The 25,049-nt window shown below is 40.3% G+C and overlaps 1 protein-coding gene across 3 annotated transcripts in view; it reads right to left on the bottom strand.

Moving 5' to 3' along the window:
* Window positions 1-24,822, bottom strand: part of ak4 (adenylate kinase 4) — a 32,441-nt gene extending 7,619 nt beyond the window's left edge. The window contains exons 1-3 of one of the 3 annotated variants that reach the window (XM_079628457.1): window positions 24,569-24,755; window positions 24,103-24,251; window positions 23,707-23,865 (exon numbers count right to left, since the gene is read on the bottom strand). In XM_079628457.1, the coding sequence (XP_079484583.1) occupies window positions 23,707-23,848 (142 nt within the window). In that variant the 5' untranslated portion in view covers window positions 23,849-23,865; window positions 24,103-24,251; window positions 24,569-24,755. Of the gene's footprint in view, window positions 1-23,706; window positions 23,866-24,102; window positions 24,252-24,568 lie in introns of those variants that run through there. The other 2 variants (XM_079628458.1, XM_079628459.1) reach the window with 2 other exon arrangements.
* Between the last annotated feature and the right edge of the window lie 227 nt (window positions 24,823-25,049).

The raw sequence follows: 25,049 nt of genomic DNA, 5'->3' as shown, positions 1-25,049 counted from the left end.
AATTAAAGCTGCAAGCAGCGATGAAAGGGCCCTCGCACCCGTGCCACCGCCACCCGGTGGCTTTAGGAAGACAGAGCACGGTGGGCAATGTGCATTTAAGTAGGTAAAAATAGGAGGAGTATGTCAAAGTCAGTTACAAAAATGTCCTTGATTATGGGGATAATAGCATGCGTTATAACTCAGATAAGTGTTGCTAGCATGTTTTAGCATGTTTCTAGCATGTTTAGAACTCAATGGCATATTAAATATGTCACTAGTAATGCATCACAGTGTAGAACGTGTCACTTCCTGTCGACAGTAGGTGGCGCTATTACTTTAACTTAAAATTGTCATGTAGATGTGTTCAGGGCAGGACTCTTATCAAACGTGTGAAGTTTGGGGCAGATTGGACATTGCCTTCTTCAGTAACACCAACTTCCTGTTTCATTGCATTAGCGTGCTTTAGCACTTAGCTAAGAATTGCTAGCATGTTTTAACATGTTTCTAACATGTATATAACTCAATGGCATATTTAAAATGTTGCTAGTACTGCATCACAGTGTTAAACATGTCACTTCCTGTTGCAAGTAGGTGGCGCTATTACTATAACTGAAAAGTGTCATGTAGATGTGTTCAGGACAGGACTCTTATCAAACGTGTAAAGTTTGGGAAAGATTGGACATTGCCTTCTTTAGTAACAACAACTTCCTCTTTCATTGCATTAGCATGCTTTATCACTTAGCTAAGAATTGCTAGCATGTTTTAACAGGTTTCTAACATGTTTATAACTCAATGGCATATTTAATATGTTGCTAGTACAGCATCACAGTGTTAAACATGTCATTTGCTGTTGCCAGTAGGTGGCGCTATTACTATAACTGAATATTCTCATGTAAATGTGTTAAACATGAGAATATTCAACCGTGTGAAGTTTGGGGCCGATTAAACATCCAATGCCAGTTACAGCAAATTCCTATTTAATTGCATTAATAGCATGATTTAGCACCTAGCTAATGTTTGCTAGCATGTTTTAGCATGTTTCTAGTATGTTGTTAACATGTTTAACACTTGCTGGCACTTTTTTGTATGTTATTAGGAGTCCAAAACAGTGTTAAACATGTCACTTCCTGTTGCCAGCAGGTGGCGCTATGACTGTAACTGAATTTGAGCATGGTCATGTGTTCAGGACAGAACGCTTATCAAACGTGTGAAGTTTGGGGCAGATTGGACATTCAATGCCTGAGTTACAGCAAATTCCTATTTAATTGCAGTAATAGCATGCTTTAGCACTTAGCTAATGTTTGCTAGCATGTTTTAGCATGTTTCTAGTATGTTGTTAACATGTTAAGCACTTGCTGGCAATTTTTTATATGTTATTAGGAGTCCAAAACAGTGTTAAACATGTCACTTCCTGTTGCCAGCATGTGGCGCTATGACTGTAACTAAATTTGAGCATGGTCATGTGTTCAGGACAGAACGCTTATCAAACGTGTGAAGTTTGGGGCAGATTGGACATTCAATGCCTGAGTTACAGCAAATTCCTATTTAATTGCAGTAATAGCATGCTTTAGCACTTAGCTAATGTTTGCTAGCATGTTTTAGCATGTTTCTAGTATGTTGTTAGCATGTTAAGCACTTGGTGGCAATTTTTTATGTTATTAGGAGTCCAAAACAGTGTTAAACATGTCACTTCCTGTTGCCAGCAGGTGGCGCTATGACTGTAACTGAATTTGAGCATGTCATGTGTTCAGGACAGGACTCTTATCAAACGTGTGAAGTTTGGGGCAGATTGGACATTGTTTGCCTGAGTTACAGCAACTTCCTGTTTCATGGCGAAACATCAAAATTTGTCAGGCCGCCGAGGACACGCCCTTCGACGAAAACTCTAGATCTTCGCAATTTAACGTCGCAAAGGCCTTAAGATTACACTCACCAAATTTGAAGATGATCAGATTAAAACTGTAGGAGGAGTTCGTTAAAGTACGAGGCCTGAAAATGGCAAAAACTGCACAAAAATCAGAGAGGAAGTTCAAAATGGCTGACTTCCTGTTGTGTTTAAGGCTATGCTCCAAGAGACTTTTTTGTAGGTATTGGGTCATTACATGTATGTACCGAATTTCGTACACATACGTGAAACGTAGCGGGAGGCGCACTCCGTTGAACCTTTATAGGTGGCGCTATCGAGCCATTTTACCCCGCCCAATTCTGAAACGCATATCAGATGTCAATTTTCGCCAGTTCTGACGCGTGTGCAAATTTTCGTGAGTTTTCGTGCATGTTTAGGCCCTCAAAAATGCGATCAAATGCGGAAAATAATAATAATAATTAAAGCTGCAAGCAGCGATGAAAGGGCCCTCGCACCCGTGCCAACCGCCACCCGGTGGATTTAGGAAGACAGAGCACGGTGGGCATTGTGCATTTAAGTAGGTAAATATAGGAGTATGTCAAAGTCAGTTACAAAAATGTCCTTTATTATGGGGATAATAGCATGCGTTATCACTCAGATAAGTGTTGCTAGCATGTTTTAGCATGTTTCTAGCATGTTTAGAACTCAATGGCATATTAAATATGTCGCTAGCAATGCATCACAGTTTAAAACGTGTCACTTCCTGTCGACAGTAGGTGGCGCTATTACTTTAACTTAAAATTGTCATGTAGATGTGTTCAGGGCAGGACTCTTATCAAACATGTGAAGTTTGGGGCAGATTGGACATTGTCTTCTTCAGTAACAATAACTTCCCGTTTCATTGCATTAGCATGCTTTAGCACTTAGCTAAGAATTGCTAGCATGTTTTAACAGGTTTCTAACATGTTTATTACTCAATGGAATATTTAATATGTTGCTAGTACTGCATCACAGTGTTAACCATGTCACTTCCTGTTGCCAGTAGGTGGCGCTATTACTATAACTGAAAAGTGTCATGTAGATGTGTTCAGGGCAGGACTCTTATCAAACGTGTGAAGTTTGGGGCCGATTGGACATTGCCTTCTTGAGTAACAACAACTTCCTGTTTCATTGCATTAGCATGCTTTAGCACTTAGCTAAGAATTGCTAGCATGTTTTAACATGTTTCTAACATGTTTATAACTCAATGGTTTATTTAATATGTTGCTAGTACAACATCACAGTGTTGAACATGTCACTTCCTGTTGCCAGTAGGTGGCGCTATTACTATAACTGAATAGTGTCATGTAAATGTGTTCAGGGCAGGACTCTTATCAAACGTGTGAAGTTTGGGGCAGATTGGACATTGCCTTCTTGAGTAACAACAACTTCCTGTTTCATTGCATTAGCATGCTTTAGCACTTAGCTAAGAATTGCTAGCATGTTTTAACAGGTTTCTAACATGTTTATAACTCAATGGTTTATTTAATATGTTGCTAGTACAACATCACAGTGTTGAACATGTCACTTCCTGTTGCCAGTAGGTGGCGCTATTACTATAACTGAATACTCTCATGTAAATGTGTTCAGACCAGAACTCTTATCAAACGTGTGAAATTGGGGCAAATTGAACATTCAATGCCTGAGTTACAGCAAATTCCTATTTAATTGCAGTAATAGCATGCTTTAGCACTCAGCTAATGTTTGTTAGCATGTTTTAGCATGTTTCCTGTATGTTGTTAACATGTTTAGCACTTGCTGGCAATTTTTTATGTTATTAGGAGTCCAAAATGGTGTTAAACATGTCACTTCCTGTTGCCAGCAGGTGGCGCTATTACTCTAACTGATTATTCTCATGTAAATGTGTTCAGGACAGAACTCTTATCAAACCTGTGAAGTTTGGGGCAGATTGGACATTGCCTACTTGAGTAACAACAACTTCCTGTTTCATTGCATTAGCATGCTTTAGCACTTAGCTAAGAATTGCTAGCATGTTTTAACATGTTTCTAACATGTTTATAACTCAATGGTTTATTTAATATGTTGCTAGTACAGCATGACAGTGTTAAACATGTCACTTCCTGTTGCCAATAGGTGGCGCTATTACTATAACTGAATATTCTCATGTAAATGTGTTCAGACCAGAACTCTTATCAAACGTGTGAAGTTTGGGGCAGATTGGGCATTCAATGCCTGAGTTACAGCAAATTCCTATTTAATTGCAGTAATAGCATGCTTTAGCACTTAGCTAATGTTTGCTAGCATGTTTTAGCATGTTTCTAGTATGTTGTTAACATGTTTAGCACTTGCTGGCAATTTTTTATATGTTATTAGGAGTCCAAAACAGTGTTAAACATGTCACTTCCTGTTGCCAGCAGGTGGCGCTATGACTGTAACTGAATTTGAGCATGGTCATGTGTTCAGGACAGAACGCTTATCAAACGTGTGAAGTTTGGGGCAGATTGGACATTGTTTGCCTGAGTTACAGCAACTTCCTGTTTCATGGCGAAACATCAAAATTTGTCAGGCCGCCGAGGACACGCCCTTCGACGAAAACTCTAGATCTTCGCAATTTAACATCGCAAAGGCCTTAAGATTACACTCACCAAATTTGAAGATGATCAGATTAAAACTGTAGGAGGAGTTCGTTAAAGTACGAGGCCTGAAAATGCCAAAAACTGCACAAAAATCAGAGAGGAAGTTCAAAATGGCTGACTTCCTGTTGTGTTTAAGGCTATGCTCCAAGAGACTTTTTTGTAGGTATTGGGTCATTACATGTATGTACCGAATTTCGTACACGTACATGAAACGTAGCGGGAGGCGCACTCCGTTGAACCTTTATAGGTGGCGCTATCGAGCCATTTTACCCCGCCCAATTCTGAAACGCATATCAGATGTCAATTTTCGGCAGTTCTGACGCGTGTGCAAATTTTCGTGAGTTTTCGTGCATGTTTAGGCCCTCAAAAATGCGATTAAATGCGGAGAAGAAGAAGAATAATAATAAATATAGCTGCAAGCAGCGATTACGGGCCCAAGCCGGTGGCACCGCCACCCTGGTGCCTTTAGTTACACTAAAGGCACCGGGCTGGCGCTGCCACCGGCTTGGGCCCTCCATCGCTGCTTGCAGCTATATTTATTTATATATATATATATAAAAAGCCGCCACCCCCGTTGCCTTTCGGGTTCCTGTGCACGACGGGCAATAACGTAACCCCGCTTTGACTGTCGAGAAGAAGTCTGCTTTAGAGCTTGTATCAGTGTGAGTCTTTCTGCTCCCCTCCAAACACACACAGAAAAGGGGGGGGGCTGTCTGTGTGTGTGCCCTCCCTCCCTTCCCCCCCACCCCACACACACACACACAAAGAGAGAATGGCAGGGGGAACTCTGTCAGAGAGAGACAAAACCACATTCAAACCAAAATATCTGACTTCCTGTTGGTCGGAGCTAATGACTGTAAATCAGAAAGTTGTCCGGATCGATAAGCACAATATACAGACCGAGTTTTGTGACTGTAGGTAAAAATAACCCCCCCACTTTAGTCAAAAGTATCTTGAAAGTAACACACTTCCTGCTGCCAGTTGGTGGCGCTATAACTTTGACTCACAATAGTCACATCCATGTGATCGCCCTCTTACAACAAACACACTGCTGAAGCTTCATCAAGATCAATAAATGTATGAAGACGTTATAACACATTGTGTTTTTCTTTTCTCGCCATAACTTCGTTTCCTCGCCGCGGCCAAACCGTTCGAGATATCAAAAATCCGTCCGCAATTTAGTATCCTCAATGTCTTTACTTCATGCTGACCGAGTTTGGTGGCGATAGGATAATTTTTCTTGGAGGAGTATATCAAATTCCAGGGACATGCGTTTTCATACAACCCATAATAGCCGACTTCCTGTTGGACTGGCGTAAAACTTAGAGCACGAAAGTTGTTCGGCCCAATGAGATCTAAATGTGTACCGAGTTTCATACTTATTCATGTAAGCGTGTTTGATATATGGACAAGTGTTCGAATCCCATCTCAGGGGGCGCTGTCGAGCCCCCATGCCACGCCCAGGTACCAGCTTCAACCCGGCCCTGATGGCCGCGGGTTCTGACCTGTGTGCAAAGTTTGAAGAGTTTTTGAGCACGTCAAGGGCCCCATAAGTGCCCGAGAAGTCGCACACAGCAGAGAAAGGGTTAACATAAAGCGCCCCTCCTCTCTCACACACACACACACACACTGAGAGAGACTGGCAAAATTCTCAGATCTTCTCCCATTCAAACCAAAATATCTGATTTCCTGTTGGTCGGGGCTAATGAGTGTAAATTAGAAAGTTGTCCGGATCGAAGAGAAGAATATACGTACCGAGTTTGGTTACTGTAGGTAAAACTAATACCCCATTTTTGACTAAAGGTGGCGCTACTGAGCCCCTTACCACGCCCGTTTCTGAAACTTCGCACAAGTGTAGTAGGCAATAAATGTGATATGCATGTTGAGTTTCATGCAATTTGAAGCATGTTAAGAGCCTCAAATGCATCCAAAAAGAATATAAAAGTTTAAAGCGTTGCCATGGCGACAGTATTAAAGATATCAATCATCCTTTCACAGGTCTACATCTGTCGTGTGTTTACATTATACAGATGAAGTTTGAAGCAAATCGGGTAAAAATAAGAGGGTGAATTCAAAGCATTTTGAAAGTGACACACTTCCTGCTGCCAGTTGGTGGCGCTATAACTTTGACTCACAATAGTCACATCCATGTGATCGGCCTCTTACAACGAACACACTGCTGAAGTTTCATCAAGATCAGTTAATGTATGAGGATGTTATAACACACTTCCTGTTTCCAATATTCGCCATAAATTCGTCACGGCCAAACCGTTCGAGATATCAAAAATCCCCTCGCAAGTTTTCATCCTCAATGTCTTGACTTCATGCACACCGAGTTTCGTGGCGATTGGTTGAATCGTCTAGGAGGAGTATTTTAAATTCCATTGAATGCGTTTTTCTAACTACCCCAAATAGCCGACTTCCTGTTGGACTGGGGTAAAAAGTCAGAGCATGAAGGATATATGAACCGATGAGATCTATAAGTGTACCGAGTTTCATATTATTTCATGCAAGCGTGTTTGATTTATGGACCAAGTTTTCGGACCCCGTTCCAGGGGGCGCTGTCGAGCCCCCCTGCCACGCCCGGGTACCAGCTTCAGTCCGGCTCTAATGGCCGCGGGTTCTGACCCGTGTGCAAAGTTTCAAGAGTTTTTGAGTATGTTAAGGGCCCCAAAAGCCCCCAAACCCTTGAAGAACAATAATAATAATAATAAATAAATATATATATATATATATATATATATATATATATATATATATATATATATATATATATATAAACCGCCACCCCGGTGCCTTTAGGGTTCCTGTGCACGACGGGCAATAACGTAACTCCGCTTTGACTGTCGAGAAGAAGTCTGCTTTAGAGCTTGCATCAGTGTGGGTTTTGCAATAGTGCGCATCGAGGGCACATATCAACCACAAAGTATGCGTGAGCACCCTTCTGAAACCTAAAATGAAAAATTAGACACCCTACAGTCTCATGGACTTAACGGACACATGAAATCAGCAGCCATTGTAAGTACACAACACCGAAAATTAATCAAATGTTTTTTTAACAAAATATGTTATTTATCTGATTCATCCAACCCTATACTGCACTCTTTTACTAATACCATATTATATTTCATCGTTTTCATGTCTTGCCCTCAAACATATCTGTTTAATCTGCTTATTTTTAAGTTACACATAATACATTGATTGAAAAAGAAACTCAAACTTTTTGTTTATGGTAATATTATTTGATACAGAAAGAAATAAGTGAGACTGTGGGAGTGAGGGGAGGGTAATGACAGCCAAAGGGAGACAGAGACAGATAACTTTTGAAACTAAAAAAATGACATCCTAACTTTGATAATGTTTAAATATACATAAAAATGCAGCATATCATTAATTGAAATTAGTGTACTTTAAAACACTTGTTTAAAATAAAAAACACATTTATGCATAGTATAAAACACTAGATGGCACAATTGTTCATAGTCTTTCTGCTCCCCTCCCCACACAGACACACACAGGGGGGGCTGTCTATTTGTGTGTGTGTGTGTGTGTGCCCTCCCTCCCTCCCCTCCCCACACAGACACACAGACACACACACACAGATTTTGGCATGTCTTTTATATGAAACGGATTGATAGCTGAATTTTCACTCACCAAAGCGATATAGAATCAGTTTCATAAAAGAAAGATCATTCACGTCGATTCACTCCGAAATCCTTTACATCTGCTCTCCTCCGATCATCAATTCACTCTTTTCTCTCTTCGACGACTTTTCAGGCTAATGTATCCAAAGTCCAACTTTCCAGATGCACTTAGTTCTGTACAAGATTCATTCTTTAACGCAGAGTTTCTGAAGAAATACTCCATGCTGCTGTTTCATCTAATGCGCTCTCATCTGCTCACTGCTGAAGACAGCGCCCGCGCGACCTGTGGGCGGCTTCCTCAATATGCTGCTACTATTGGCTCACAGAGGTGTCAGTCACTGCAGCACGATGTGTGGTTGGATACATGTCTTTTCCGTCTAGAACACTCTTTTTCCTTTAACCCTTTACTGGTAATAAATGCTATCTGGGTTACATATATATACCGGTATGTGTGTATATTCTCCCCCCCCCCCCCCCCCCCCTCCCCCTATTTTTAACATGTATATTATTCTATATATAATAATATAATATTTCGGGTTCTGACCTGTGTGCAAAATTTCAAGAGTTTTCGAGCATGTTAAGGCCCTCAAAAGTGCCAGAGATGTTGCACACAGCAGAGAAAGGGTTAAACTAAACTAGCCCCCCTCCTCTCTCACACACACACACACACACGCACACACACACACACAGAGAGACGCAGAGGGGCAGAGGGAAAATGCTCCAGAAAGTACACTTTCAAACCAAAATATCTGACTTCCTGTTGGTCGGAGCTAATGAGTGTAAATTAGAAAGTTGTCCAGATCGAAGAGAAGAATATACGTACCGAGTTTGGTTACTGTAGGTAAAACTAATACCCCATTTTTGACTAAAGGTGGCGCTACTGAGCCCCTTACCACGCCCGTTTCTGAAACTTCGCACATGTCTATTACACAATAAATGTGATATGCATGTTGAGTTTCATGCAATTTGAAGCATGTTAAGAGCCTCAAATGCATCCAAAAAGAATATAAAAGTTTAAAGCGTTGCCATGGCGACAGTATTAAAGATATCAATAATCCTTTCACAGGTCTACATCTGTCGTGTGTTTACATTATACAGATGAAGTTTGAAGCAAATCGGGTAAAAATAAGAGGGTGAATTCAAAGCATTTTGAAAGTGACACACTTCCTGCTACCAGTTGGTGGCGCTATAACTTTGACTCACAATAGTCACATCCATGTGATCGCCCTCTTACAGCGAACACACTGCTGAAGTTTCATCAAGATCAGTTAATGTATGAGGATGTTATAACACACTTCCTGTTTCCAATATTCGCCATAAATTCGTTTCCTCGCCACGGCCAAACCGTTCGAGATATCAAAAATCCCCTCGCAATTTAGCATCCTCCATGTCTTGACTTCATGCACACCGAGTTTCGTGGTGATTGGTTGAATTTTCTAGGACAAGTGTTTTAAATGCCAGAACATGCGTTTCCATACAGCCCATAATAACCGACTTCCTGTTGGACTGGCGTAAAACTTAGAGCACGAAAGTTGTTCGGCCCGATGATATCTATACGTGTACCGAGTTTCATATTATTACATGCAAGCGTGTTTGAGATATGGACATGTTTTTGAATCCCATTCCAGGGGGCGCTGCCGAGCCCCCCTGCCACGCCCGGGTCCCAGCTTCAGTCGGGCCCTAATGGCCGCGGGTTCTGACATTTGTGCAAAGTTTCAAGAGTTTTTGAGCACGTTAAGGCCCCCAAAAGTGCCCAAAAGGTAGTAAAATAATAATAATAAAGAAGAAGAATAAATAATAATCCCATGGAAAACAATAGGGCCTTCGCCTTTTCAAGGCTTGGGCCCTAATAATAATAATAAACAGAGCAATTCCAAGAGGGTCCTCACACCATCGGTGCTCGGGCCCTAATAATAATAATTAAAGCTGCAAGCAGCGATGAAAGGGCCCTCGCACCCGTGCCACCGCCACCCGGTGGCTTTAGGAAGACAGAGCACGGTGGGCAATGTGCATTTAAGTAGGTAAAAATAGGAGTAGTATGTCAAAGTCAGTTACAAAAATGTCCTTTATCATGGGTATAATAGCATGCGTTATCACTCAGATAAGTTGCTAGCATGTTTTAGCATGTTTCTAGCATGTTTAGAACTCAATGGCATATTAAATATGTCGCTAGCAATGCATCACAGTTTAAAACGTGTCACTTCCTGTCGACAGTAGGTGGCGCTATTACTTTAACTTAAAATTGTCATGTAGATGTGTTCAGGGCAGGACTCTTATCAAACATGTGAAGTTTGGGGCAGATTGGACATTGTCTTCTTCAGTAACAATAACTTCCCGTTTCATTGCATTAGCATGCTTTAGCACTTAGCTAAGAATTGCTAGCATGTTTTAACAGGTTTCTAACATGTTTATTACTCAATGGCATATTTAATATGTTGCTAGTACTGCATCACAGTGTTAACCATGTCACTTCCTGTTGCCAGTAGGTGGCGCTATTACTATAAGTGAAAAGTGTCATGTAGATGTGTTCAGGGCAGAACTCTTATCAAACGTGTGAAATTGGGGCAAATTGAACATTCAATGCCTGACAGCAAATTCCTATTTAATTGCAGGAATAGCATGCTTTAGCACTTAGCTAATGTTTGTTAGCATGTTTTAGCATGGTTCCCGTGTGTTGTTAACATGTTCAGCACTTGCTGGCAATTTTTTATATGTTATTAGGAGTCCAAAATGGTGTTAAACATGACACTTCCTGTTGCCAGCAGGTGGCGCTATTACTCTAACTGATTATTCTCATGTAGATGTGTTCAGGGCAGGACTCTTATCAAACCTGTGAAGTTTGGGGCAGATTGGACATTGCCTACTTGAGTAACAACAAATTCCTGTTTCATTGCATTAGCATGCTTTAGCACTTAGCTAAGAATTGCTAGCATGTTTTAACATGTTTATAACATGTTTATAACTCAATGGTTTATTTAATATGTTGCTAGTACAGCATCACAGTGTTAAACATGTCACTTCCTGTTGCCAATAGGTGGCGCTATTACTATAACTGAATATTCTCATGTAAATGTGTTCAGGACAGAACTCTTATCAAACGTGTGAAGTTTGGAGCAGATTGGGCATTCAATGCCTGAGTTACAGCAAATTCCTATTTAACTGCAGTAATAGCATGCTTTAGCACTTAGCTAATGTTTGCTAGCATGTTTTAGCATGTTTCTAGTATGGTGTTAACATGTTTAGCACTTGCTGGCAATTTTGTATATGTTAATTAGGAGTCCAAAACGGTGTTAAACATGTCACTTCCTGTTGCCAGCAGGTGGCGCTATGACTGTAACTGAATTTGAGCATGGTCATGTGTTCAGGACAGAACGTTTATCAAACGTGTGAAGTTTGGGGCAGATTGGACATTGTTTGCCTTAGTTACAGCAACTTCCTGTTTCATGGCGAAACATCAAAATTTGTCAGGCCGCCGAGGACACGCCCTTCGACGAAAACTCTAGATCTTCGCAATTTAACGTCGCAAAGGCCTTAAGATTACACTCACCAAATTTGAAGATGATCAGATTAAAACTGTAGGAGGAGTTCGTTAAAGTACGAGGCCTGAAAATGCCAAAAACTGCACAAAAATCAGAGAGGAAGTTCAAAATGGCTGACTTCCTGTTGTGTTTAAGGCTATGCTCCAAGAGACTTTTTTGTAGGTATTGGGTCATTACATGTATGTACCGAATTTCGTACACGTACGTGAAACGTAGCGGGAGGCGCACTCCGTTGAACCTTTATAGGTGGCGCTATCGAGCCATTTTACCCCGCCCAATTCTGAAACGCATATCAGATGTCAATTTTCGCCAGTTCTGACGCGTGTGCAAATTTTCGTGAGTTTTCGTGCATGTTTAGGCCCTCAAAAATGCGATCAAATGCGGAAAATAATAATAATAATAATAATAATAAAGCTGCAAGCAGCGATGAAAGGGCCCTCGCACCCGTGCCACCGCCACCCGGTGGCTTTAGGAAGACAGAGCATGGTGGGCAATGTGCATTTAAGAAGGTAAAAATAGGAGGAGTATGTCAAAGTCAGTTACAAAAATGTCCTTGATTATGGGGATAATAGCATGCGTTATAACTCAGATAAGTGTTGCTAGCATGTTTTAGCATGTTTCTAGCATGTTTAGAACTCAATGGCATATTAAATATGTCGCTAGTAATGCATCACAGTGTAAAACGTGTCACTTCCTGTCGACAGTAGGTGGCGCTATTACTTTAACTTAAAATTGTCATGTAGATGTGTTCAGGGCAGGACTCTTATCAAACGTGTGAAGTTTGGGGCAGATTGGACATTGCCTTCTTCAGTAACACCAACTTCCTGTTTCATTGCATTAGCGTGCTTTAGCACTTAGCTAAGAATTGCTAGCATGTTTTAACATGTTTCTAACATGTATATAACTCAATGGCATATTTAATATGTTGCTAGTACTGCATCACAGTGTTAAACATGTCACTTCCTGTTGCCAGTAGGTGGCGCTATTACTATAACTGAAAAGTGTCATGTAGATGTGTTCAGGACAGGACTCTTATCAAACGTGTAAAGTTTGGGAAAGATTGGACATTGCCTTCTTTAGTAACAACAACTTCCTCTTTCGTTGCATTAGCATGCTTTAGCACTTAGCTAAGAATTGCTAGCATGTTTTAACAGGTTTCTAACATGTTTATAACTCAATGGCATATTTAATATGTTGCTAGTACAGCATCACAGTGTTAAACATGTCACTTCCTGTTGCCAGTAGGTGGCGCTATTACTATAACTGAAAAGTGTCATGTAGATGTGTTCAGGGCAGGACTCTTATCAAACGTGTGAAGTTTGGGGCCGATTGGACATTCAATGCCTGAGTTACAGCAAATTCCTATTTAATTGCAGTAATAGCATGCTTTAGCACTTAGCTAATGTTTGCTAGCATGTTTTAGCATGTTTCTAGTATGTTGTTAACATGTTTAGCACTTGCTGGCAATTTTTTATATGTTATTAGGAGTCCAAAACAGTGTTAAACATGTCACTTCCTGTTGCCAGCAGGTGGCGCTATGACTGTAACTGAATTTGAGCATGGTCATGTGTTCAGGACAGAACGCTTATCAAACGTGTGAAGTTTGGGGCAGATTGGACATTGTTTGCCTGAGTTACAGCAACTTCCTGTTTCATGGCGAAACATCAAAATTTGTCAGGCCGCCGAGGACACGCCCTTCGACGAAAACTCTAGATCTTCGCAATTTAACGTCGCAAAGGCCTTAAGATTACACTCACCAAATTTGAAGATGATCAGATTAAAACTGTAGGAGGAGTTCGTTAAAGTACGAGGCCTGAAAATGGCAAAAACTGCACAAAAATCAGAGAGGAAGTTCAAAATGGCTGACTTCCTGTTGTGTTTAAGGCTATGCTCCAAGAGACTTTTTTGTAGGTATTGGGTCATTACATGTATGTACCGAATTTCGTACACGTACGTGAAACGTAGCGGGAGGCGCACTCCGTTGAACCTTTATAGGTGGCGCTATCGAGCCATTTTACCCCGCCCAATTCTGAAACGCATATCAGATGTCAATTTTCGCCAGTTCTGACGCGTGTGCAAATTTTCGTGAGTTTTCGTGCATGTTTAGGCCCTCAAAAATGCGATTAAATGCGGAGAAGAAGAAGAATAATAATAATTAAAGCTGCAAGCAGCGATGAAAGGGCCCTCGCACCCGTGCCACCGCCACCCGGTGGCTTTAGGAAGACAGAGCACGGTGGGCGATGTGCATTTAAGTAGGTAAAAATGGGAGGAGTATGTCAAAGTCAGTTACAAAAATGTCCTTGATTATGGGGATAATAGCATGCGTTATAACTCAGATAAGTGTTGCTAGCATGTTTGAGCATGTTTAGAACTCAATGGCATATTAAATATGTCGCTAGTAATGCATCACAGTGTAAAACGTGTCACTTCCTGTCGACAGTAGGTGGCGCTATTACTTTAACTTAAAATTGTCATGTAGATGTGTTCAGGGCAGGACTCTTATCAAACGTGTGAAGTTTGGGGCAGATTGAACATTGCCTTCTTCAGTAACACCAACTTCCTGTTTCATTGCATTAGCGTGCTTTAGCACTTAGCTAAGAATTGCTAGCATGTTTTAACATGTTTCTAACATGTATACATAGACAGTATATAAACTGGACACAGCGGCCCCATAGGTTTCAACGGAGAGAAATGAAGTCAATTAGAAGCACTCACTTCCTGATCGCAAGGCGAACTGCGCAGACTCAAACTGAGCTTGACGACGTAGATGTGACGTGAGCAACCTGTAGGTCTTCTAGTAGCTGTGCCGAGAGAAATCTGAATCATTCCCTTACGAATCTCGCAGAGACGGAGAGCGTGGGTATTAGCTGTCCGTGAGCTAGCAACGGGAGCAACTTTATCACTCTCTATGGGCTTCTCCCTTGACTTTATGCCTCCGCGTCCTCCCGATTGCTTGCGAGCTTCTCTGCCTGTCCATACGGTAATTTTTCGACTTGTGCGACAGAGTCGCGCGGGTATGACGCAATCGTTAGCCTATTTTTACAAAAACGGCTTCTACGGGGCCATAACGTAAGATACAAGGTAATGGAGCCTTTTATACATTGTCGAGTTTCTTTAGAAATAAACAATGGACAAACGGTGTCTTTAAACGCCTCAGATGTAAAGTTATTCGCTGTCAAAGTGACGCCAAAATGAATGGGAGTCAATGGAATGCTAACAGCAGGTGGGGGTCCGCTAGCCAATGGCGGCGCCCAGGTCGGCTTCAATGTTTTTCGGAACACTGCCCCCCTGCATGTATATAACTCAATGGCATATTTAATATGTTGCTAGTACTGCATCACAGTGTTAAACATGTCACTTCCTGTTGCCAGTAGGTGGCGCTATTACTATAACTGAAAAGTGTCATGTAGATGTGTTCAGGACAGGACTCTTATCAAACGTGTAAAGTTTGGGAAAGATTGGACATTGCCTTCTTTAGTAACAACAACTTCCTCTTTCATTGCATTAGCATGCTTTAGCACTTAGCTAAGAATTGCTAGCATGTTTTAACAGGTTTCTAACATGTTTATAACTCAATGGCATATTTAATATGTTGCTAGTACAGCATCACAGTGTTAAACATGTCACTTCCTGTTGCCAGTTGGTGGCGCTATTACTATAACTGAAAAGTGTCATGTAGATGTGTTCAGGACAGGACTCTTATCAAACGTGTAAAGTTTGGGAAAGATTGGACATTGCCTTCTTTAGTAACAACAACTTCCCCTTTCATTGCATTAGCATGCTTTAGCACTTAGCTAAGAATTGCTAGCATGTTTTAACAGGTTTCTAACATGTTTATAACTCAATGGCATATTTAATATGTTGCTAGTAAAGCATCACAGTGTTAAACATGTCACTTCCTGTTGCCAGTTGGTGGCGCTATTACTATAACTGAATATTCTCATGTAAATGTGTTAAACATGAGAATATTCAACCGTGTGAAGTTTGGGGCAGATTAAACATCCAATGCCTGAGTTACAGCAAATTCCTATTTAATTGCATTAATAGCATGATTTAGCACCTAGCTAATGTTTGCTAGCATGTTTTAGCATGTTTCTAGTATGTTGTTCACATGTTTAACACTTGCTGGCACTTTTTTGTATGTTATTAGGAGTCCAAAATAGTGTTAAACATGTAACTTCCTGTTGCCAGCAGGTGGCGCTATGACTGTAACTGAATATGAGCATGGTCATGTGTTCAGGACAGAACTCTTATCAAACGAGTGAAGTTTGGGGCAGATTGGACATTCAATGCCTGAGTTACAGCAAATTCCTATTTAATTGCAGTAATAGCATGCTTTAGCACTTAGCTAATGTTTGCTAGCATATTTTAGCATGTTTCTAGTATGTTGTTAACATGTTAAGCAGTTGCTGGCAATTTTTTATATGTTATTAGGAGTCCAAAACAGTGTTAAACATGTCACTTCCTGTTGCCAGCAGGTGGCGCTATGACTGTAACTGAATTTGAGCATGGTCATGTGTTCAGGGCAGAACTCTTATCAAACGTGGGAAGTTTGGGGCAGATTGGACATTGTTTGCCTGAGTTACAGCAACTTCCTGTTTCATGGCGAAACATCAAAATTTGTCAGGCCGCCGAGGACACGCCCTTCGACGAAAACTCTAGATCTTCGCAATTTAACGTCGCAAAGGCCTTAAGATTACACTCACCAAATTTGAAGATGATCAGATTAAAACTGTAGGAGGAGTTCGTTAAAGTACGAGGCCTGAAAATGGCAAAAACTGCACAAAAATCAGAGAGGAAGTTCAAAATGGCTGACTTCCTGTTGTGTTTAAGGCTATGCCTCAAGAGACTTTTTTGTAGGTATTGGGTCATTACATGTATGTACCGAATTTCGTACACATACGTGAAACGTAGCGGGAGGCGCACTCCGTTGAACCTTTATAGGTGGCGCTATCGAGCCATTTTACCCCGCCCAATTGTGAAACACATATCAGATGTCAATTTTCGCCAGTTCTGACGCGTGTGCAAATTTTCGTGAGTTTTCGTGCATGTTTAGGCCCTCAAAAATGCGATTAAATGCGGAGAAGAATAATAATAATAATAATAATAATAATAATAATAAACAGAGCAATTCCAAGAGGGTCCTCACACCATCGGTGCTCGGGCCCTAATTAAAGCTGCAAGCAGCGATGAAAGGGCCCTCGCACCCGTGCCACCGCCACCCGGTGGCTTTAGGAAGACAGAGCACGGTGGGCGATGTGCATTTAAGTAGGTAAAAATGGGAGGAGTATGTCAAAGTCAGTTACAAAAATGTCCTTGATTATGGGGATAATAGCATGCGTTATAACTCAGATAAGTGTTGCTAGCATGTTTGAGCATGTTTAGAACTCAATGGCATATTAAATATGTCGCTAGTAATGCATCACAGTGTAAAACGTGTCACTTCCTGTCGACAGTAGGTGGCGCTATTACTTTAACCTTAAAATTGTCATGTAGATGTGTTCAGGGCAGGACTCTTATCAAACGTGTGAAGTTTGGGGCAGATTGAACATTGCCTTCTTCAGTAACACCAACTTCCTGTTTCATTGCATTAGCGTGCTTTAGCACTTAGCTAAGAATTGCTAGCATGTTTTAACATGTTTCTAACATGTATATAACTCAATGGCATATTTAATATGTTGCTAGTACTGCATCACAGTGTTAAACATGTCACTTCCTGTTGCCAGTAGGTGGCGCTATTACTATAACTGAAAAGTGTCATGTAGATGTGTTCAGGACAGGACTCTTATCAAACGTGTAAAGTTTGGGAAAGATTGGACATTGCCTTCTTTAGTAACAACAACTTCCTCTTTCATTGCATTAGCATGCTTTAGCACTTAGCTAAGAATTGCTAGCATGTTTTAACAGGTTTCTAACATGTTTATAACTCAATGGCATATTTAATATGTTGCTAGTACAGCATCACAGTGTTAAACATGTCACTTCCTGTTGCCAGTTGGTGGCGCTATTACTATAACTGAAAAGTGTCATGTAGATGTGTTCAGGACAGGACTCTTATCAAACGTGTAAAGTTTGGGAAAGATTGGACATTGCCTTCTTTAGTAACAACAACTTCCCCTTTCATTGCATTAGCATGCTTTAGCACTTAGCTAAGAATTGCTAGCATGTTTTAACAGGTTTCTAACATGTTTATAACTCAATGGCATATTTAATATGTTGCTAGTAAAGCATCACAGTGTTAAACATGTCACTTCCTGTTGCCAGTTGGTGGCGCTATTACTATAACTGAATATTCTCATGTAAATGTGTTAAACATGAGAATATTCAACCGTGTGAAGTTTGGGGCAGATTAAACATCCAATGCCTGAGTTACAGCAAATTCCTATTTAATTGCATTAATAGCATGATTTAGCACCTAGCTAATGTTTGCTAGCATGTTTTAGCATGTTTCTAGTATGTTGTTCACATGTTTAACACTTGCTGGCACTTTTTTGTATGTTATTAGGAGTCCAAAATAGTGTTAAACATGTAACTTCCTGTTGCCAGCAGGTGGCGCTATGACTGTAACTGAATATGAGCATGGTCATGTGTTCAGGACAGAACTCTTATCAAACGAGTGAAGTTTGGGGCAGATTGGACATTCAATGCCTGAGTTACAGCAAATTCCTATTTAATTGCAGTAATAGCATGCTTTAGCACTTAGCTAATGTTTGCTAGCATATTTTAGCATGTTTCTAGTATGTTGTTAACATGTTAAGCAGTTGCTGGCAATTTTTTATATGTTATTAGGAGTCCAAAACAGTGTTAAACATGTCACTTCCTGTTGCCAGCAGGTGGCGCTATGACTGTAACTGAATTTGAGCATGGTCATGTGTTCAGGGCAGAACTCTTATCAAACGTGGGAAGTTTGGGGCAGATTGGACATTGTTTGCCTGAGTTACAGCAACTTCCTGTTTCATGGCGAAACATCAAAATTTGTCAGGCCGCCGAGGACACGCCCTTCGACGAAAACTCTAGATCTTCGCAATTTAACGTCGCAAAGGCCTTAAGATTACACTCACCAAATTTGAAGATGATCAGATTAAAACTGTAGGAGGAGTTCGTTAAAGTACGAGGCCTGAAAATGGCAAAAACTGCACAAAAATCAGAGAGGAAGTTCAAAATGGCTGACTTCCTGTTGTGTTTAAGGCTATGCCTCAAGAGACTTTTTTGTAGGTATTGGGTCATTACATGTATGTACCGAATTTCGTACACATACGTGAAACGTAGCGGGAGGCGCACTCCGTTGAACCTTTATAGGTGGCGCTATCGAGCCATTTTACCCCGCCCAATTGTGAAACACATATCAGATGTCAATTTTCGCCAGTTCTGACGCGTGTGCAAATTTTCGTGAGTTTTCGTGCATGTTTAGGCCCTCAAAAATGCGATTAAATGCGGAGAAGAATAATAATAATAATAATAATAATAATAATAATAAACAGAGCAATTCCAAGAGGGTCCTCACACCATCGGTGCTCGGGCCCTAATAATAATAATAATAATAAACAGAGCAATTCCAATAGTGTCCTCGCACCATCGGTGCTCGGGCCCTAATAATAATAATAATAATAAACAGAGCAATTCCAATAGTGTCCTCGCACCATCGGTGCTCGGGCCCTAATAATAGAGAAGAATAATCCGGAGGAAAACAATAGGGCCTTCGCCTTTTCAAGGCTTGGGCCCTAATAATAATAATAATAATAATAATAATAATAATAATAATAATAAACAGAGCAATTCCAATAGTGTCCTCGCACCATCGGTGCTCGGGCCCTAAATATAGCTGCAAGCAGCGATTACGGGCCCAAGCCGGTGGCACCGCCACCCTGGTGCCTTTAGTTACACTAAAGGCACCGGGCTGGCGCTGCCACCGGCTTGGGCCCTCCATCGCTGCTTGCAGCTATATTTATTTATATATATATATATATATATATATATATATATATATATATATATATATATATATATATATATATATATAATATATATTTATATATATATATATAAAGCCGCCACCCCGTTGCCTTTCGGGTTCCTGTGCACGACGGGCAATAACGTAACCCCGCTTTGACTGTCGAGAAGAAGTCTGCTTTAGAGCTTGTACTGAGAGAGGACACTGAGAGAGACTGGCAAAATTCCCATCAAATCACATTCAAACCAAAATATCTGACTTCCTGTTGGTCGGAGGTAATGACTGTAAATTAGAAAGTTGTCCGGCTCGGGGAGATAAATATAAATACCGATTTTTGTTACTGTAGGTAAAACTAATACCCCATTTTTGACTAAAGGTGGCGCTACTGAGCCCCTTACCACGCCCGTTTCTGAAACTTTGCACAAGTGTACTAGGCAATAAATGTAAAGTGTCTGTCGAGTTTCATGCAATTTCAAGCATGCTAAGAGTCTCAAAAACTTTAAAAAAGAATATTAAAGTTTGCTGCGTTGCCATGGCAACAGTATTTAAGATATCAATAATCCTTTCACAGGTCTACATCTGCCGTGTGTTTACATTATACACATAAAGTTTGAAGCAAATCGGGTAAAAATAAGAGGGTGATTTTAAAGCATTTTGAAAGTGACACACTTCCTGCTGCCAGTTGGTGGCGCTATAACTTTGACTCACAATAGTCACATCCATGTGATCGGCCTCTTACAGCGAACACACTGCTGAAGTTTCATCCAGATCAATTAATGTATGAGGATGTTATAACACACTTCCTGTTTCCAATATTCGCCATAAATTCGTTTCCTCGCCACGGCCAAACCGTTCGAGATATCAAAAATCCCCTGGCAATTTTTCATCCTCCATGTCTTGACTTCATGCACACCGAGTTTCGTGGTGATTGGTTGAATTTTCTAGGAGGAGTATTTTAAATTCCATTGCATGTGTTTTTTAAACTACGCCAAATAGCCGACTTCCTGTTGGGCTGGGGTAAAAAGTCAGAGCACGAAGGATATATGAACCGATGAGATCTATAAGTGTACCGAGTTTCATATTATTCCACGCAAGCGTGTTTGATTTATGGACCAAGTTTTCGGACCGCGTTCCAGGGGGCGCTGTCGAGCCCCCCTGCCACGCCCGGGTACCAGCTTCAGTCTGGCTCTAATGGCCGCGGGTTCTGACATTTGTGCAAAGTTTCAAGAGTTTTTGAGCACGTTAAGAGACCCAAAAGTGCCCGAATAGTCGTAAGAAAAATAATAATAATAATAATAATAATAATAATAATAATAATTAAAGTTTGCTGCGTTGCCATGGCAACAGTATTTAAGATATCAATAATCCTTTCACAGGTCTACATCTGCCGTGTGTTTACATTATACACATAAAGTTTGAAGCAAATCGGATAAAAATAAGAGGGTGATTTTAAAGCATTTTGAAAGTGACACACTTCCTGCTGCCAGTTGGTGGCGCTATAACTTTGACTCACAATAGTCACATCCATGTGATCGGGCTCTTACAACAAACACACTGCTGAAGTTTCATCAAGATCAGTTAATGTTTGAGGATGTTATAACACACTTCCTGTTTCCAATATTCGCCATAAATTCGTTTCCTCGCCACGGCCAAACCGTTCGAGATATCAAAAATCCCCTGGCAATTTTTCATCCTCCATGTCTTGACTTCATGCACACCGAGTTTCGTGGTGATTGGTTGAATTTTCTAGGAGGAGTATTTTAAATTCCATTGCATGTGTTTTTTAAACTACGCCAAATAGCCGACTTCCTGTTGGGCTGGGGTAAAAAGTCAGAGCACGAAGGATATATGAACCGATGAGATCTATAAGTGTACCGAGTTTCATATTATTACACGCAAGCGTGTTTGATTTATGGACCAAGTTTTCGGACCGCGTTCCAGGGGGCGCTGTCGAGCCCCCCTGCCACGCCCGGGTACCAGCTTCAGTCCGGCTCTAATGGCCGCGGGTTCTGACATTTGTGCAAAGTTTCAAGAGTTTTTGAGCACGTTAAGAGACCCAAAAGTGCCCGAATAGTCGTAAGAAAAATAATAATAATAATAATAATAATAATAATAATAATAATAATAATAATAATAATAATAATCCGAAGGAAAACAATAGGGCCTTCGCCTTTTCAAGGCTTGGGCCCTAATAATAATCCGAAGGAAAACAATAGGGCCTTCGCCTTTTCAAGGCTTGGGCCCTAATAATAATCCGAAGGAAAACAATAGGGCCTTCGCCTTTTCAAGGCTTGGGCCCTAATTATAGAATTTTAACCAGAAACTAGATTGTTAATCATATAATAGACTGAGCAGTCACATGAGTCTTGATGATTTCAAATAGAATTTTATCTACGTTGTGGATACAACAAACTAAATATGAAAAATTATAAAAATCTTAATGTCACAACACAACACAAATTTCAAACTGTGCCACAACTAAATATGTATTTTCGGGCAGCTAAATAACTAAGCCTTTAAAGTTTTCAAAGACTAATGCACAAATATATATTTAGTAAAAATGTGTTAAAGCAAAATGTTACTTGCATTATCATGACCTAAAAAAGGTTAAATTCTTTTTTTGTTAAAAATAGATCTACCAGCCATGACAACATAACTGAGCATGAGTAAGTCCATTGAAGCTAATTCATAATGAGGAAACTGAATGTGTTTAATAGGATATACAATGAGTTGATTATTATGTCTTTATCTACTTGCATGAATACCAGCTGAAGTCTTAAGGAGGTTTGCATGACAACAGCAAAATAAAAACAAATGTGGAGTGGCATCTTGCCAGCTTGGCAACTTCTAGAAGCATTTACCTCACATGAACTACATCATGACTCCCGATGGTGTACTAACTTGTATTCCAAACTGGCAGGACCAAATGTTGAAGTTAAAAAATCGGTAATTTGAAACCCCATTCATTTTTTTATGTATTAGGGGAGAGCGGGGCACAACCTAACGCATTTTGGTTTTGGCTCAATTATTTAAAAAATAATTAGGTTAGAGTAATCTTTTTTTTACACAAGAAACATACACATCTCTGCTACAAATGAACACTTAAAGTTTTTTTCTAGGACCTTCCATTTTCGTACAGTTGCACTGAAAGTGACAGAAGTGCAAATGTTACAACTTACCCCATATGCGGGGTTAGTTGTAACAGACAGAGGGGTTAGTTGTAACACTTGTGTGTAACACACATAATTCAGTACTATTTTATCTGTATAGTTTGATATTGTTTGTACATCTGTATAGATAAATATCCATACATCCATCCCTCATCCAATCATCCTTCTATTATGGATCAATATCATGGATAGAGATATAGGAAAGGGCTGAACAGTTTTGCATGCAAAATTATTCTTATTATTAATAGTAACAGTAATAATAATAAAAACAAGCTTAAAATCACATTTTAAAGTGTTTATTACATGAAAACAGGCAATATTTTTAATAAATAAACAAGTGATCAATATAGTAAACAAATCCCATAGCCTACAATATTGTGAACACTTGGCGGCTTAGTTGTAACACTGTGCTACAACTAACCCCGCTGTGTAAAAAATATTTTAAACCTAGCTAACAGTTGCTAGGAGTTGCTGACATGTTTCAAAATGGTGCCATGTTTTAGCCAACAAGACAGTGATTAAGGCAATATAAAGTTAGATTTGGTGACGTACACACACAACTCAGAAACAGAAAAATACGTATGATGAAAAAAAATACTTAGATGGTGTCAAAACACTCTTTGTCCCGTATCTTCACAAAATATTACCAAAACTTTTCACAAATCCACGGGAGACCGTCTTCTGGCAGCGAGAGAAAAGGAGCGTAAACACAACACGCGTGACCCTGAGTAACTACGTAAAAGGTCCGTGTTACATTTAACCCCGCGTTAGGTTGTGCCCCGCGCTCCCCTAACCACAAAGTTACGCCCCTTTATACGGTATGATCAAGGCTGTTTCACAGTGCATCTAGCATTTGTTAGCATCGACATGTTTTCAGAGATAAAAAAGCTTCAAAAGAAAACAACCGAAAGTTTGTAGCTACATTTTTGCAAAGCACGCACCAGTTTTCGCAGAGATGTTTTCTCGAACAAAGTCTCCACTGGACAAATGTTTAAGGCCGAAACTGTGCGCGATCCTCTCCGATATGGTCCCTTTCCCCGAGCCTGGGGGACCCATGATAACAGCCCGGAATAACTTGGACATATCCTCACAGAACTGCCCTGTATGCAATAATAATAAAAAATGAGTCCAGCATTACTACTGAAACCATGCACATCATTATGCACTTATTCCACGTAGTTTGCAATGTAGTGCGCTTTGCATTAATTACAATTCAGTACAGTTCTGTTAAAGATCTTCAGTGCAGAATGAGGGGTGGGGAGCTGTAACATCGAATACAAATCACAAAATCACACAAGGAGCGACTTAAAAAGGCCAAAAACAACAAACAAACTTACCCACCCAACAGAGTAGCCTACTGTACTATTAAACTGTTATTTGCACGGTGAAAACCGAGCCCGTTGTGTACTGTTCATTAAACTCTGGTAGCCCTTGCTTCGCTGACGCACCGCCTACTGCTCTTTATGTAGACGCGAGCGTCTCCTCTCTGCAAATGAATGGAGGAGAAACATAAACGCCCTATTTTAAAACGCCTCTGGAACGGCGTCGCACTGAAAAATATAACGTAGCCTACACAAGCTGCACCGCATAGAGTAGGCGTTGTATTCAGTTGCACCCCAATGCATAACAAAATCTCTTTAAAACAATGTGCGAATCATACACAGGGAATTATAAGCAAAACGTGTTTGTGATATTTGTAGGATGTGCAAATCTACAAGTAATAATGAACGACAGCTGTACTGTTGCTATGGTTACCTCAGGCAAACGCGAATTCTGTTTGTGAGAGTCGGTCTGTTTACTTACCAGTTCGTTGAAAAATAATCCGATTTAGCTTCCTAATATGGTTATATTAGATTGAAGTCCGAGGCGCACATGATTGTTATGTTGAAAGGGGATCTTTACAGAAGAAGAAAAAAACTGTAATTCCCACACCATTCTATGCCATTTAGTGTGAGAAGTGTGTCCACAAAATTCCAAAATGCAAAACTGCATTTCAAATGCGGGTCATACACTTATTTATCCGGAAATACGAAGTGTGGAACATTGGACACGTATGCACCCGCCTATGTAACAATTTCCTTGAAGGGATAGCCTACCCCAAAATGAAAATTTAGACTTAGCCTATTATCCCCGAGGGGAAATGAAAAATGAAAATGTTGAAAATAATGTCATCATTTTGTTCATCATGTTGTTCCAAACCTATAGGATTTTCTTTCTTCTATTGAACACGAAATATATATTTTAAAGACTTGGTAATCAAACAGTTGTTATAGCCATTGACTTC

Source organism: Phoxinus phoxinus, assembly GCF_949152265.1.
Source record: "Phoxinus phoxinus genome assembly, chromosome: 11".
NCBI lineage: Eukaryota > Metazoa > Chordata > Actinopteri > Cypriniformes > Leuciscidae > Phoxinus > Phoxinus phoxinus.
Note: the sequence above shows the minus strand (reverse complement) of the source record. Positions and strands in the feature narration are given on the sequence as shown.